The sequence below is a fragment of the Bubalus bubalis genome, chromosome 2, assembly GCF_019923935.1.
Source record: "Bubalus bubalis isolate 160015118507 breed Murrah chromosome 2, NDDB_SH_1, whole genome shotgun sequence".
Taxonomy (NCBI): domain Eukaryota; kingdom Metazoa; phylum Chordata; class Mammalia; order Artiodactyla; family Bovidae; genus Bubalus; species Bubalus bubalis.
The window spans coordinates 151,894,397-151,909,845 of record NC_059158.1 but is presented as its reverse complement, the minus strand read 5'-3'; the positions used below and the strand labels follow the sequence as shown (position 1 = coordinate 151,909,845).

The 15,449-nt window shown below is 36.3% G+C and overlaps 1 protein-coding gene across 6 annotated transcripts in view; it reads left to right on the top strand.

The window, feature by feature from the left end:
• Positions 1-15,449, top strand: part of ERBB4 (erb-b2 receptor tyrosine kinase 4) — a 1,279,207-nt gene that overhangs the window by 866,324 nt on the left and 397,434 nt on the right. For all 6 annotated transcript variants that reach the window (XM_045164586.1, XM_045164583.1, XM_045164587.1 and 3 more), the window contains exon 4: positions 6,926-7,060. In XM_045164586.1, coding sequence (XP_045020521.1) covers positions 6,926-7,060 — 135 coding nt within the window. The remainder of the gene's footprint in view (positions 1-6,925; positions 7,061-15,449) is intronic.

Genomic DNA, 15,449 nt, shown 5'->3' with positions numbered 1-15,449 from the left:
CAGTGATTTTGGAGCCCCAAAAAATAAAGTCTGCCACTGTTTCCACTGTTTGCCCATCTATTTGCCATGAAGTGATGGGACCAGATGCCATGATCTTCGTTTTCTGAATGTTGAGCTTTAAGCCAACTTTTGCACTCTCCTCTTTCACTTTCATCAAGAGGCTCCTTAGTTCCTCTCCGCTTTCTGCCATAAGGGTGGTGTCAACTGCATATCTGAGGTTATTGATATTTCCCTGGCAATCTTGATTCCAGCTTGTGCTTCTTCCAGCCCAGCATTTCTCATGATGTACTCTGTATATAAGTTAAAGAAGCAGGGTGACAATATACAGCCTTGATGTACTCCTTTTCCTATTTGAGCCAGTCTGTTGTTCCATATCCAGTTCTAACTGCTTCCTGACATGCATACAGATTTCTCAAGAGGCAGGTAAGGTGTTCTGGTATTCCCATCTCTATCAGAATTTTCCACAGTTTGTTGTGATACGTACAGTTAAAGGCTTTGGCATAGTCAATAAAGCAGAAATAGATGTTTTTCTGGAACTCTCTTGCTTTTGCCATGATCCAGTGGATGTTGGCAATTTGATCTCTGGTTCCTCTGCCTTTCCTAAAATCAGCTTGAACATCTGGAAGTTCACAGTTCACATATTGTTGAAGCCTGGCTTGGAGAGTTTTGAGCATTACACTGCCAGCATGTGAGATGAGTGCAATTGTGCAGTAGTTTGAGCATTCTTTGGCGTTGCCTTTCTTTGGTATTGGAATGAAAACTGAGCTTTTCTAGTCTTGTGGCCACTATTCTGTTTTCCAATTTTACTGGCGTATTGAGTGCAGCAGTTTCACAGCATCATCTTTTAGGATTTGGAATAGCTCAACTGAAATTCCATCACCTCCCCTAGCTTTGTTCATAGTGATGCTTCCTAAGGCCCACCTAACTTCACATTCCAGGATGTCTGGCTCTAGGAGAGCTGTCACACCATTGTGATTATTTGGGTCATGAAGATCTTTTTTGTAGAGTTCTTCTGTGTATTCTTGCCACCTCTTCTTAATATCTTCTGCGTCTGTTAAGTCCATATCATTTCTGTCCTTTATTATGCCCATCTTTGCATGAAATGTTCCCTTGGTATCTCTAATTTTCTTGAAGTGATCTCCAGTCTTTCCCATTCTTGTTTTCCTCTACTTCTTTGCACTGATCACTCTGGAAAGCTTTCTTATCTCTCCTCGCTATTCTTTGGAACTCTGCATTGAAATGGGTATAACTTTTCTTTTCTCCTAAAGAGTGTTATTGAAAAAAGATAACTTCCATTCTTCTTTGATTTGGTCAGAATGTAATTTAAAATTATGAACTATACCAGGAATTAACTGCTCAGTGTTGGTAACAAATGTCAGGGGAATTTTTTTCAGTTCAATTTAACAAATGTTCATTGAGTAACTGTTGTTTCAAATTTGACATAATAGGTACAGCAGTGAAAAATATCCCCTGCTTTCATGGAGTTTAGTCTCAATACTTCAGGTATAAATCATGTGCTATGTAAGTTAAATTTAACACATTGGAGAGGAGTGCAGTTTACAATTTACTTAGTACCCAAAAAAGCTATTTTTTTTTTTTACTTGACTTGCACATATTAATCTAGTAGGAAGTGTTTGAGACACAAACATATTTAAGTGTTTAGTGGAGTTGTTTAAATAATGACACTATACTTTTTTCATAGAAAGTTGTATTTAATATATCTTATTGTATTTCAGTTCAGTTCAGTCGCTCAGTCGTGTCTGACTGTTTATGACCTCATGAACTATAGCACACCAGGCCTCCCTGTCCATCACCAACTCCCTGAGCCTAGCCAAACTAGTGTCCATTGAGTCGGTGATGCCATCCAACCATCTCATCCTCTGTCATCCCCTTCTCCTCCTGCCCTCAATCTTTCCCAGCCTCAGGGTCTTTTCGAATGAGTCAGCTCTTTGCATCAGGTGGCCAAAGTATTGGAATTTCAGCTTCAACATCAGTTCTTTCAATGAACACCCAGGACTGATCTCCTTTAGGATGGACTGGTTGTATCTCCCTGCAGTCCAAGGGACTCTCAAGAGTCTTCTCCAACACACAGTTCAAAGCATCAATGACATTTTTATAGAAGACAGTTTTGTTCTGTGAACTTGCTGGAAATATTTTTATATTATAGGATAAGGCTCATTGGAAAAGACTCTGATGCTGGGAGGGATTGGGGGCAGGAGGAAAAGGGGATGACAGAGGATGAGATGGCTGGATGGCATCACTGACTCGATGGACGTGAGTTTGAGTGAACTCCGGGAGATGGTGATGGATAGGGAGGCCTGGCGTGCTGCGATTCATGGGGTCGCAAAGAGTCGGATATGACTGAGCAACTGAACTGAACTGAAGACAATAGGTGGCAGATTTTTTTCTACCAGTTGTTTCAGTGACCAAGAATCTATTTGTGTCTGTCTTTATTTACTCTGATATATTTCCTGCAGGGAAAGTGAAGTTAAATGGAATGAGATTATTATACCTTAAACCCATTTAGTTAGTCAACATTTTTTGAACCCTTCTATAGTTCTAGGCATCTTTGTTTGAATTTCAATTAAATCTGTGCTTCATTTGCCTGGATTCCTTTGAAATTGTCTTGTGTCATGATTTTAACATATAATTATTAATCACAATTTCATGCTGCTAGTGGAATACAAACTCTTGGTATAACAAAGTTGACACAGCTCTTAGCAAAGGTATAGCCAGACATTTTTCTGGTATCATCCTAGATAAATATCTTAACAAGATTTTCTCTTTTTCTAATCTTTGTCCCTTTTTCTAATCTAAACAGATAATTTTATTTTATTTTATTTTTTTAATTTAATTTTATTTTTAAACTTTACATAATTGTATTAGTTTTGCCAAATATCAAAATGAATCCGCCACAGGTATACATGTGTGCCCCACCCTGAACCCTCCTCCCTCCTCCCTCCCCATACCATCCTTCTGGGTTGTCCCAGTACACTAGCCCCAAGCATCCAATATCGTGCATCGAACCTGGACTGGCAACTCGTTTCATACATGATCTTTTACATGTTTCAATGCCATTCTCCCAAATTTCCCACCCTCTCCCTCTCCCACAGAGTCCATAAGACTGTTCTATATTTTAGAAAAGCTTTTATGGTCAATGACTCTATGGCTTTTCCTAGTGGCTCAGACAGTAAAGTGTCTGCCTACAATGCAGGAGACACAGGTTCAATCCATGGGTGGGGAAGATCTCCTGGAGAAGGAAATGTCAACCCACTCCAGTATTCTTGCCTGGAAAATCCCATGGACATAGGAGCCTGGTAGGCTACAGTTATGGGGTCACAAAAGTCAGACACGACTGAGCAACTTCACTTTCATGGTCAGTGAAGGTAGAAACATTAGCTATCCCTTTTGTCAGGTAAATAATCTGTGTCTTTTAGCAACTTTCTTGCAGGTTAATACCTTTTCCTAGAATTTTCTTAGTCCAGCAATAAATCTAACTGAATATATCCACACAGAACATATTAATTAATATTCTAACACTAACACTGTATAAAGTTATGAAATAAATATAAATGATATAAATGAGTAAATGCAATTTGACATTATTTCCTGATGCATATGTAGGTAATCAAGTTTATCAAAAGAAAATATAAGATGAAGTATACACAAAAACTCTTCTATAAATTTCAATAAAATATACACTTTCTGATTGTGAAATTATGGCATTCAAAGGCAAATTATGGTCTAAGCCAAACATAAAGGGAAAAAAAGACTATTTTCAGGGAAAATATACACATGCATGAATAAACTATCTATTATTAAGTACTAAAATGTTATAAATCCTGTTGACCAGAATTGCTAGCAGATGCTGAGTTTTGAATTCAGAATGATAAAAATATCACCCAGATTGATCATGATTATAGTCTCAATTTAAAATTTGAACATGTAAGATTATACTTGAATTTTTATTGCCTCTTTTTTAAATCCTTTTCCATGTATAAGCCAAGCTCTTGAACAGGGTATTTCTAAGAAATAAATGTTGACATTGGTAGGAGATTAATTTTGTTGAAGAAAGGGATTTGATGTGATTATTATTCAGCATAATATAATCTGATTCTTTAGAATATTTTTAGATAAGAAGTTGTAGATGGATGCTGTGTTCCTTCAGTATGAACTATTTAAATTAAAATGTGACTCCTGAAAAATATACTCTTTCTACAATGTTTGAGCTATTACATTTTCTATTCACATTTTTTTAAAGCAGAGCTTTTCCAAATCTAGACTGAAAAATAACCTTTGTTTCCTGGATAGCAGTCAAAATCTCCTTTCTTTGTCACCTAATGAAGAATTATTCCTAGAGCAGAAGAGCATCACCTAATGTCTCATGAGAAAGCTATTAGTATGAGATCCTCACATTTCTTAGATAGAAACTTAATGCCAAACATTAATGCAGAAATCCATTTTCACAATCTTTCTTACCTCTTACATCTCTCTTCTTGCTTTGATGAAGATTGTATGATTAGGTCATGAAAAATAATGAACTGGGTTGTAGAAGTAGAAAGATGATCTAATTTCTTTGTTTCTTTTTCTCCCCCCTCCCATTTGAGAAAATGGATCCAATAGTCAGTGATAGAATTAATAATGGAAATGGGATTGATTTTAAATGTGGCAAGTCCTACAATGTCAAAATTAATCTGGAGGATTTTATACATGCAATGTAGTAAGGCACTTTATACGTGACCTCCAATCTTACTTCTACAAGTACTTTTTTTTATGGTGTTACATGTTCCTCTCATTCTTTTATGCCACTTTTTGGTGTAAGGGGACTCTTGGCTTCCCTCATAGCTCAGTTGGCCAAGAATCCACCTGCAATACAGGAGACCTCGGTTCAATTCCTGGATCAGGAAGATCCCCTGGAGAAAGGATAGGCTACCCTCTTCAGTATACTTGGGCTTCCCTGTGGCTCAGCTGCTAAAAAATCCACCTGCAATGTGAGAGACCTGGATTGGGAAAATCCCCTGGAGAAGGGAAAGGCTACCCACTCCAGTATTCTGCCCTGGAGAATTCCATGGACTGTATAGTCCGTGGTGTCTCAAAGAGTCAGACACGACTAAGTGACTTTCATTTCACTCAGACAGTCTTCACTTTCTTTAAAGGTTTAGCTTGGAATACTGCACAGGAGAGGGCTTCCCTGATGGCTCAGGGGATAAAGTATCCACCTGTAATGCAGGAGACACAAGAGACAAGTGTTCGATCCCTAGGTCGGGAAGATCCCCTGGAGAAGGAAATGGCAACCCACTCCAGTATTCTTGCTTGAAAAATCCCATGGACAGGGGACCCTGGTCACCGGGTCACAAAGGGTCCAACCCAACTGAGAGACTAAGCACACACTGCATAGGAGAGATGATTTTCTTAAGGCCAGCACAAGAGACAGATTTGGTTGATGTCCTGATATCCCATCCCTCACCTTCCTTGCTAACACTCCTGCACATTTTGGGTTTTGTTCGCATAACAATATGTCCACCTTAAGAATTTCTCGCTCAGCCTAGGATATTGGTTTGGCCAATAAAATGCAGATTAATCCTTGGGGAAACATCCCTTTTCAAATCAAAAGCCACCTGTTCATTCTTTTGTTTTCATCTTGCCTTGAATTCAAACATCTTTAGATACAGCAGTCATCTTATGCTTGGAATGAATAAAGCCAACATACATAGTAGGTTGTGGGTACTGCAGAATAGCTAAACTAATATCCACAACTGCCTCTGATAAGTTTCTTATCATGTGAAAAAAAAAACAATCAACGCTTATCTATATAAATCACTGTTAATTGAATTTTGTTTTTTGTATCTGACTGCTTTATGGACTGTTATATGATTTCTCTTGTTTTTGTATTAGGAAGAAAAAATGTAATATATATTGAGTAGGAAGATGCTATATGTATTTCTAATCAATTTCTCAAAATGATAAGAATAGTATTTTCAGAAGGAAAATCGTATTTTCTACCTTTTTGTTGGGATAATGTAAAGCTATCTGTACAAGAATCTATGTATATAATCAGCCACTGTTCAGAGGGAACAAGTTAGCTGATTAAGGCCAGTGTCATAAAATAAGAATCAAGTAAAAATTGGTTTTGGTGCATTGTATCACAGTCTTGCCCTGTTGCAATAAACCAGACGATATCTATGATATCTTGCTTTGTGTTGTTCTGAAAGAATAATTGGCAGTTCTATTGACTGAATTTGAGATGAATAAAGAATACTTTTGTGATTGAAGCATTAAATTTACCTTCCATTTTTTGCTAATTACTTACCTAACTGACTCCAGTCAATGTCACATTGAGTGAAACAATATTTTTAAGGGAAACTGGGCAATTTGCAGATAGCCTTAAAAATATTTACAATCTGTGAATGTTATTTATAGGAAAAAAAATTTAAAGAGCTAATCAGAGATAAACAAGTTAAATGACCAACAAGGGGTGATTGGTTAAATAAATACTGTTTAAGTTACACCCTGGCATATCATATTCTCCTTAGAAATAACACAGAATAATATTTAATTACCTTTGACTATTAACCATTTAGTATTAACAAAATTATCAGGTTATGAAATATATATGCAATATTATTCCAATTTCAGAGGAAATAAAACAGAAAAGAGACTGATAGAATCTGTTCCAAACAGTGAAGAGTGTTTCTCTCTGAGTGTTTGAATTATGAGTTGTTATTTTTCTTTTTATTGTTCAATGTTTTCAAATTTCTGCAATCTATATGACTCAGGAAAAAGGTATTTTATAAGAAATCTTGACTATTAACAAAGTAACTGTAATTTAACCCTGAAGATAGCTTAAGAGTAAATTATTTTGATTGACTACCTTTCATCATCAAAAAGGTTGACAACAAATCTATGTTTGTTTGTTTTAATACAGAAATCCTAAATGGCGGCGTCTATGTAGACCAGAACAAATTTCTTTGTTATACAGACACTATTCATTGGCAAGATATTGTTCGGAATCCATGGCCTTCCAACCTGACCCTGGTGTCAACAAATGGTAGCTCAGGATGTGAGTAGTATTATCCTTTTTAATGTCTCAAAAGATTCTTCTACCTATTGTTTTCACAAAAATGGCTTATGTTTATCATGTCCTAACTAATATTTGAATTTTGAATGCATCCCATTCTATATAACAGAACAAGCTTTTTACTTTTCAGCTCTTTTTAGACTCATACTCCTCCTTTACAAATTCTCATTTTCTTAACTGGATCCCTTTTGCTCAATCTAAATCATGTTACCATATTTCTAAGGTCTAAGCCTGTGGCCTTTTGTCTATAAATTTAAGGTTGGTGTATAGCTGCTGCTTCAACTCTTTGTGACTGTTATATCACTGAGAAAATGGTAATAGGACAAAAATGTACTTTCCTATTTAGTGTAATTTTTAGTTAAAAAATAGAAACCAGTGAACATTTTAGAATCTCTAAGCCTTCATTTACCCATAAAACCTGCATGGTAGTACCTTATGACAATTCTAAACACTATAAAAAAAGTGGAGAAATATATATTTCATGCAGAAGAATTTCATTACATTCTGATTTTAGTCATTAGCCTAATAAACCAACTGATTTCCCATTCTTAAACTGTTTGGTGTGTCTATCACAGATAATTTATTAGATTCAGAGTATTTAACATGATTAAATGACAAGCAAGTAATATTTGAGCTATCATTAAAACCTTTGGAAATTATTCTGCCTGGATTCTGTTTCACTTTCATAAAGCAGACTATATTGTCCCCACATTTATTATTACTGACATTTGTATGAGAGCAGAATCTTTATCAAGTGTTAACTTGAGTTTTGTATTTCTCATCTATTATTATATGTATCTCATATGAAATCAGAAGTATTTTCACACAGTTCAATAATTATTTGCAATAGTACTAATTGTGATATAACACTTTTGTAGGAAATCAAACTGTAAGGGACAATTAAATTTATTGATGATCCTAATAATATAACAGGGAAATATGAATATATTTGATCTAAATTGACAGCTGTGTTTCTAATAAATGGCTAAAATTTTTAGAAAAAAACTAAAGTAATGTAATTTGCTTGTCACCTTTGAGCAGAAATTTATATAAGATATTATCTTTGTTCAACAGTGTTCAACTTACATACCTTGTAAAATTATATGTGAATGAAAAATTGAATCTGTTCCTACTAACAAAGCAAATGATGTGCTTCAGTTTTCAGTCTGCCCATATTATAATATGATTTATATGAAAGGGAAAAATCATAATGTTTGGATAAGAGGAAAGGCCTACTGAATTTCAGTTTATTAGGTACTGGCCTCTAATGCATGAGTAAGATCAGACAAGGATGAAGCCCAAGACAGAAGGAAAAGGTATTGTCATCACCAGCCTTACAGGATGTAAAGTACTGAGGTCTGAGGGATTTTCAGCACTTTCACAGACAGCATCTCTTTTTGTTATTCTTTTGAGGGAAAATTTGAATATTGGTGCCTATAACCAAGCAACATTAGCTGTGTTTGCTTTTGAGTGCAGATAATTGCTGGTACAAAAACTGTGAATACAGAGTAGATTCACAACAATGATTCTTTACAGATTAACCACAAATTGCTTAATGACATCGGAAAGGCAATGGCACCCCACTCCAGTATTCTTACCTGGAAAATCCCATGGACGGAGGAGCCTGGTGGGCTGCAGTCCATGAGGTCGCTAAGAGTCGGACACGACTCAACAACTTCCCTTTCACTTTTCACTTTCATGCATTGGAGAAGGAAATGGCAACCCACTCCAGTGTTCTTGCCTGGAGAATCCCAGGGACGGGGGAGCCTGGTGTGCTGCCATCTCTGGGGTCACACAGAGTTAGACACGACTGAAGTGACTTAGCAGCAGCAGCTTAATGACATTATTTTTTTGCATAATGTTCTATTTGCTAATACAGTATACATAGTGCATGATACCATAGCTGATAGTAATCAATAGCTGGTGTAAGTCAAGTGGGCCTAAGGAAGGATCACTATGAACAAAGTTAGTGGAAGTCGTGGATTTCCAGTTGAGCTATTTCAAATCCTAAAAGATGGTGCTGTGAAAATGCCGCACTCAGTATGCCAGCAAATTTGGAAAACTCAGCAGTGGCCACAGGACTGGAAAAGGTCAGTTTTCATTCCAATCCCAAAGAAAGGCAATGCCAAAAAGTGTTCAAACTACCACACAATTGCGCTCATCTCACATGCTAGTAACGTAATCCTCAAAATTCTCCAAGCCAGACTTCAACTATACGTAAACCGTGAACTTCCAGATGTTCAAGCTAGTTATAGAAAAGGCAGAGGAACCAGAGATCAAATTGCCAACATCCGTTGGATCATCGAAAAGGAAGAGAATTCCAGAAAAACATCTATTTATGCTTTATTGACTACACCAAAGCCTTTGACGCTGCGTATCACAACAAACTGGAAAATTCTTAAAGAGATTGGAATACTAGACCACCTGACCTTCCTCCTGAGAAATTTATATGCAGGTCAAGAAGCAACAGTTAGAACTGGACATGGAACAACAGACTGGTTCCAAATGGGGAAAGGAGTATGTCAATGCTATATGTTGTCACACTGTTTATTTAACTTATATGCAGAGTATATCATGTGAAATGCTGGGCTGGAAGAAGCACAAGCTGGGATCAAGACTGCCGGGGGAAATATCAAAAACCTCAATAAGCAGATGACACCACTCTTATGACAGAAAGTGAAGAAGAACTAAAGAGCCTCTTTATGAAAGTGAAAGAGGAGAGTGAAAAATTTGACTTAAAACTCAATATTCAGAAAACTACGATTATGGCATCTGGTCCCATCACTTCATGGCAAATAGATGGGGAAACAATGGAAGCAGTGACAGACCTTATTTTTTTAGGCTCCAAAATCACTGCAGATGGTGACTGCAGCCATGAAATTAAAAGACACTTTTGCCTTGGAAGAAAAGCTAAGACTAAACTAGACAACATTAAAAATCAGAGACATTACCTAACCAAAAATGTCTGTCTAGTCAAAGCTATGGTTTTTCCAGTAGTCATATATAGATGAAAGAGTTGGACTATAAAGAAAGTTGAGCACCAAAGACTGATGCTTTTGAACTGTGGTGTTGGAGAAGACTCTTGAGGGTCCTTTGGACTGCAAGGAAATCCAACCAGTCAATCCTGGAGAAAATCAATCCTGAATATTCATTGGAAGGACTGATGCTGAAGCCGAAGCCCCAATACTTTGGCCACCCATGTGAAGAACTGACTCATTGGAAAAGACCCTGATGCTGGGAAAGAGTCAAAGTGGGAGGAGAAGGGGACAACAGAGGATGAGATAGTTGGATGGCATCACCGACCGGGATGGACATGAGTTTGAGTGAACTCCTGGAGTTGGTGATGGACAGGGAGGCCTGGCATGCTGCAGTAAATGGGGTCGCAAAGAGTCGGACACGCTGAGAGACTAAACTGAACTGAACTGAACTTACTATGGCTTTATCCTGAGTCAGTCGCTTCATTTATCTTCTCGCCATGGTTGATTATTGGCAGTTCTTGTGGTGTTAAATTTAACTTCCACATTGAGTCCCAGAACTACACACCACCAACCAATCAAATCACCCAAGTTAAGAATTTAGTAGGCATCATTGATTTCACCTTATCTTTGGCTCTTGGCATTTATTTAATCACTAAATGATACTGAATTTACCTGTTTCTTTATTATACATACTTTTAAGTTACCATTGCTCTAGTTCAGGATTTCATCTATTGCCTGAATTATTGGAGCAATCTCCAAATTCTTAATATTTTTTTGAGTTCATGACCCTGTAGCAGTCTGATAAAATCTATAGTCACTTTCTGATAATACTTAAATGAATAGGCACAAAATAAATATTTTATAATGTACATCAATATGCATAAAATCAATACGTTTATAAAGGATTACAATGAAAAAAATTATGTTGAAACACACCAGTCAGCATAATTTAAATCTATGATATAGTAATATGCTTTTTTATTATATTGCATAAAGTATTCTAACAGTGGAATAAATATTCAGTGTGGTTTGAAGTGGTGATTGGCATAAATATTATTTTAAAAAGGAAAGTCTCTTTAGCAAATATGTTGACAAAACCAGATAGCCACAAGCACAAAATTGAAGTTAAATATTTATGTTACTCTATATATTAACATGAATTAAAGATCTAAATGTAAGACCCCAAACTAATGTAATATTTCCCCCATCAAGTTCGAGAACCTCCTAAATTCTATCCACAGACCTTTTAGGGGGTCCAAGGATCCTTGGCTAAGAGCCCCTGTAATTAGGTACTGTGCTTGCCTTTAGTCCTGACAACTTCACCGGACAAGATGCCCACAAGGGCTCAATTTAATGGAAATCTAACCATGACTTTGTCTAAAAACCATCACTACAAGTGTTGTGTAAGGTCAAATCTGAACAAACTCAAAGGCTTGGACTTTTCAGCAGATTCCTACTCATTTCCCCCTTTATGGAATGAGTTCTTTCAATTCTTTTGTCTGTATTGCTCTTCCTTTTCTGTTTGCCAGACAAAATTTTGTTCATAAACAGTCAAGACACTTGTCGGTTGTTCTCTCTTCTAAGAAGTATTCTCTTTACTGTCTGCATTGGGTAACGTTTTCTGTGTAACCCTGTAACGACCAGTGCTGAACCCTGGCATGCTGCCTCACTCTAAAATAGAAAGTCCTTGTATAGAATGCCCAGTTCATCATTCTTTCCTCTGTTCTAGCATATGATAGATGGATAACAGATATGTACTGAATAAATAAATAAGTGAAATAGATCAGGTCATAAACAGGAAAAACAGATGGATTCAAATTACATTTTCTTCCATCCATCATTTATATTAAAGAAAATAGATCTGAAAAATAAATCATAATCAACAGACAGGTAGCTTATACATTTCAGGTATTTTTCAGGTAAGTAGGCCAATATGCATCTGTATCCTTAATTTAATTTATATTTATATAATTATAAGTTACACTATTTCTATTAATTATATTTATGTTCTATTTGTATGTGTTATATTTATAACAATTGTAAGATAAAATATGTTTCCTTTAGTGTTTAGAGACACTAATTTGTGTAATAATTGTAAATATGTACAAATCACATATTTTTGACAAAGAATTTAATAATATTTGATTACTTAATTATATTTTGCAAGATACTTCTTAATTATGCTTTTAGGTATGAGTACAATACTAATTCTTAAAGCAGAAAAGTACAGTATTTTCAAGAGCAACCAAGCCATTTATTGACATAATGCTTTGACTATAACTGAAACATTGAGGAAAAGGTTTGAAGTGTCTGAAGTTTAAGCTTGAAGTGTTTGAAGTTTAATATTACTTATTTAAAAATATGTTATTTCAGAATAATTATAACCAAATTGTATTTTTCAACATACTTGAGAAATCTCAATTTAAACTTTAGCAGAATAAAGAAGAAATGAGAGTCTTCTTTCTCATACAGATCCCTAGAAAGACTGATAATATTCTAACATTACTGAATAGCTACATCAATAGGGCATATTAAATAAACTACCCTTTACAGTGGAAAAACCATATGGTGAATGATGTTTCACTTATTTGGAACTCTATAATGACACTGAATAACGTCAAAGTGTTGGAAATTAGTCACTCACTAAAAATTAAGCAAATGCCAGTAAATCAGAACCTAAATATGAAAAAATAGATGACAAAATAGATGACAGTATGTTCTAAGAAGATGTATAGTTAAGAGAATGGATTCAGTAGCCAAACAGGTTTGTTTGAAATCTAAATAGTTAGTTTGAAATCTAACTTGCTTCTTAATATTAATAGGTATGTGACCTTGGGCAAGTCACATATGCTTTTAGCATCTCAGTTTACACAACTATAAAATGAGAGTGTCAAGAACTGAGCTGAGCTGCAAGACTTCATGGTGGTCAGTTAAAATAAAGAACCAATAAGAAGATAATACTCTTTTATCTTTTTTTATAAGCTTTTAATCGCTTATAGCAATAGTATAAGCAAGAAGCTATGCTGGAGGAAGTGTGAAGTCCATTGGGTCATTTTTCACCAGAAAACAGAATGGAGAAAAAGTGTCTTACAGTGCCCCCACCCCTCTAAAGACATTTCAGCAAAGGCACCCAAGGAAGGTGTTTGATACAGGCCTCCAGATGGACTATCAATATGCTAATGGCTGGTCAGGGAGCTGTGAGTTCTTGACTGCGCTCCCTGTAGAGACTTCAACACACTGATGTGCACCATCTTTGCTGTGAGGAGGGCTGCTCTCCTCTGTGAGGTTAGCCAGGTAAAGATTTTGTAGCTATTTATGGCCATGCTTGAAATATCACACATAGGTTCTTGGCTAGGAGCTTATATTATCAACTTCCTAGGGTTATTATAGGGTATTGTGAGGAAGGATTTATTATGAGGAAGAAATGATTAATTTGTGTCAAAATTTGAGTGATTTCTTATGTTAAAGGAATAAACAAAAAAGTGAAAGAGTGTTAGTTGCTCGGTCATGTCTGACTCTTTACTACCCTGCCAGGTACTCTACTTTGCTACTCTAGCCTGCCAGGCTCCTCTGCCCATGGAATTCTCCAGCCAGGAATGCTGGAGTGGGTAGTGATCCCCTTCTAGAAGGGATCTTTCTGACCCAGGGATCAAACCCCGGTCTCTCACATTGCAAGCAGATTCTTTTTTTTTTTTTTAGCTCTTCAGACAGGGTTTATTAAGGTAGTAATAACACTTGAGCTGGGCTTCCACTCAAGCAGATTCTTTATTGTCTGAGCCAACAGGGAGGTAAAGTATCTTCTGATTTTGATTTGTTTTTTTTTCATATGACTTGGCCATTGGACAGAATTATATTTTATAATATGTAACAGTGATATTTTCATTATATATTAATTACTTGGCATTTTGCTATATTTCTGTTTCATATGTTTTAGCAAACAGAAGATAATATTTCATAGCTTTATCTCACAGAGACGCTGAAAGGAACAATGCTCACATGCTACAGATCTTAGTCTTTCTCTCTTTTTAGCTTACACCAGATGCACCTCTCATTCTCAATTGCCTTCTAAAACCAAATACTAGCTAATGACAGAAGTGGGAGTGTGAGGGAATTGGCAAATCCATTAAAGACATTAAATTCACAAACATAATCTGAGAATGAATCATTTGTTTAAACCAGATGTTCTGCCTACATTAAAATCATTAGTAAAACTTAAAACTATATTTATCTTTTAATGACTACTGCATATATTAATAATTGCCTGCTCCTAACTATTGCACAGTGTCCTACACAGATAACTTTGATGAACTAGAAAATAATCATATATCAAAATATAGTCAAACCTGATTTTCTTAGTATATCAACTGTTGTTACTCCTTCAATATTAAAATAGTTACATAAAATACATGAACTTTTCAAAGTTTAGAATTTCATAGTAAAGGAAAAGACAAAATTTATCCAGGATAAATCTCAGTGCAGCTTCACTTTTTGTGTATTATATACACATATACCCACTTTTACATAAATACATATATAGAATCAACTTATGACACCACCCTATGGCAGAAAGTGAAGAGGAACTAAAAAGCCTCTTGATGAAAATGAAAGAGGAGAGTGAAAAAGTTGGCTCAAAGCTCAACATTCAGAAAACTAAGATCATGGCATCTGGTCCCATCACTTCATGGGAAATAGATGGGGAAACAGTGGAAACAGTGTCAGACTTTATTTTGGGGGGCTCCAAAATCACTGCAGATGATGACTGCAGCCATGAAATTAAAAGACACTTACTCCTTGGAAGGAAAGGTATGACCAACCTAGATAGCATTTGAAAAGCAGAGACATCACTTTGCCAACAAAGATCCGTCTAGTCAAGGCTATGGTTTTTCCAGTGGTCATGTATGGATGTGAGAGTTGGACTGTGAAGAAAGCTGAGCACCAAAGAATTGATGCTTTTGAACTGTGGTGTTGGAGAAGACTCTTGAGAGTCCCTTGGACCGCAAGGAGATCCAACCAGTCTATTCTAAAGGAGATCAGCCCTGGGTGTTCTTTGGAAGGAATGATGCTAAAGCTGAAACTCCAATACTTTGGCCACCTCATGCGAAGAGTTGACTCATTGGAAAAGACTCTGATGCTGGGAAGGATTGGGGGCAGGAGGACAAGGGGACGACAGAGGATGAGATGACTGGATGGTATCACCTACTCGATGGACATGAGTCTGAGGGAACTCTGGGAGTTGGTGATGGACAGGGAGGCCTGGCGTGCTGCGATTCATGGTGTTGCAAGGAGTCGGACACGACTGAGCGACTGAACTGAACTGAAGCTTTTTTGAGTTTTAAGATAAAAGTTTTAATTAGAAAAATATGAAAAAAATTAGAAAGCATAAATTAACCTGC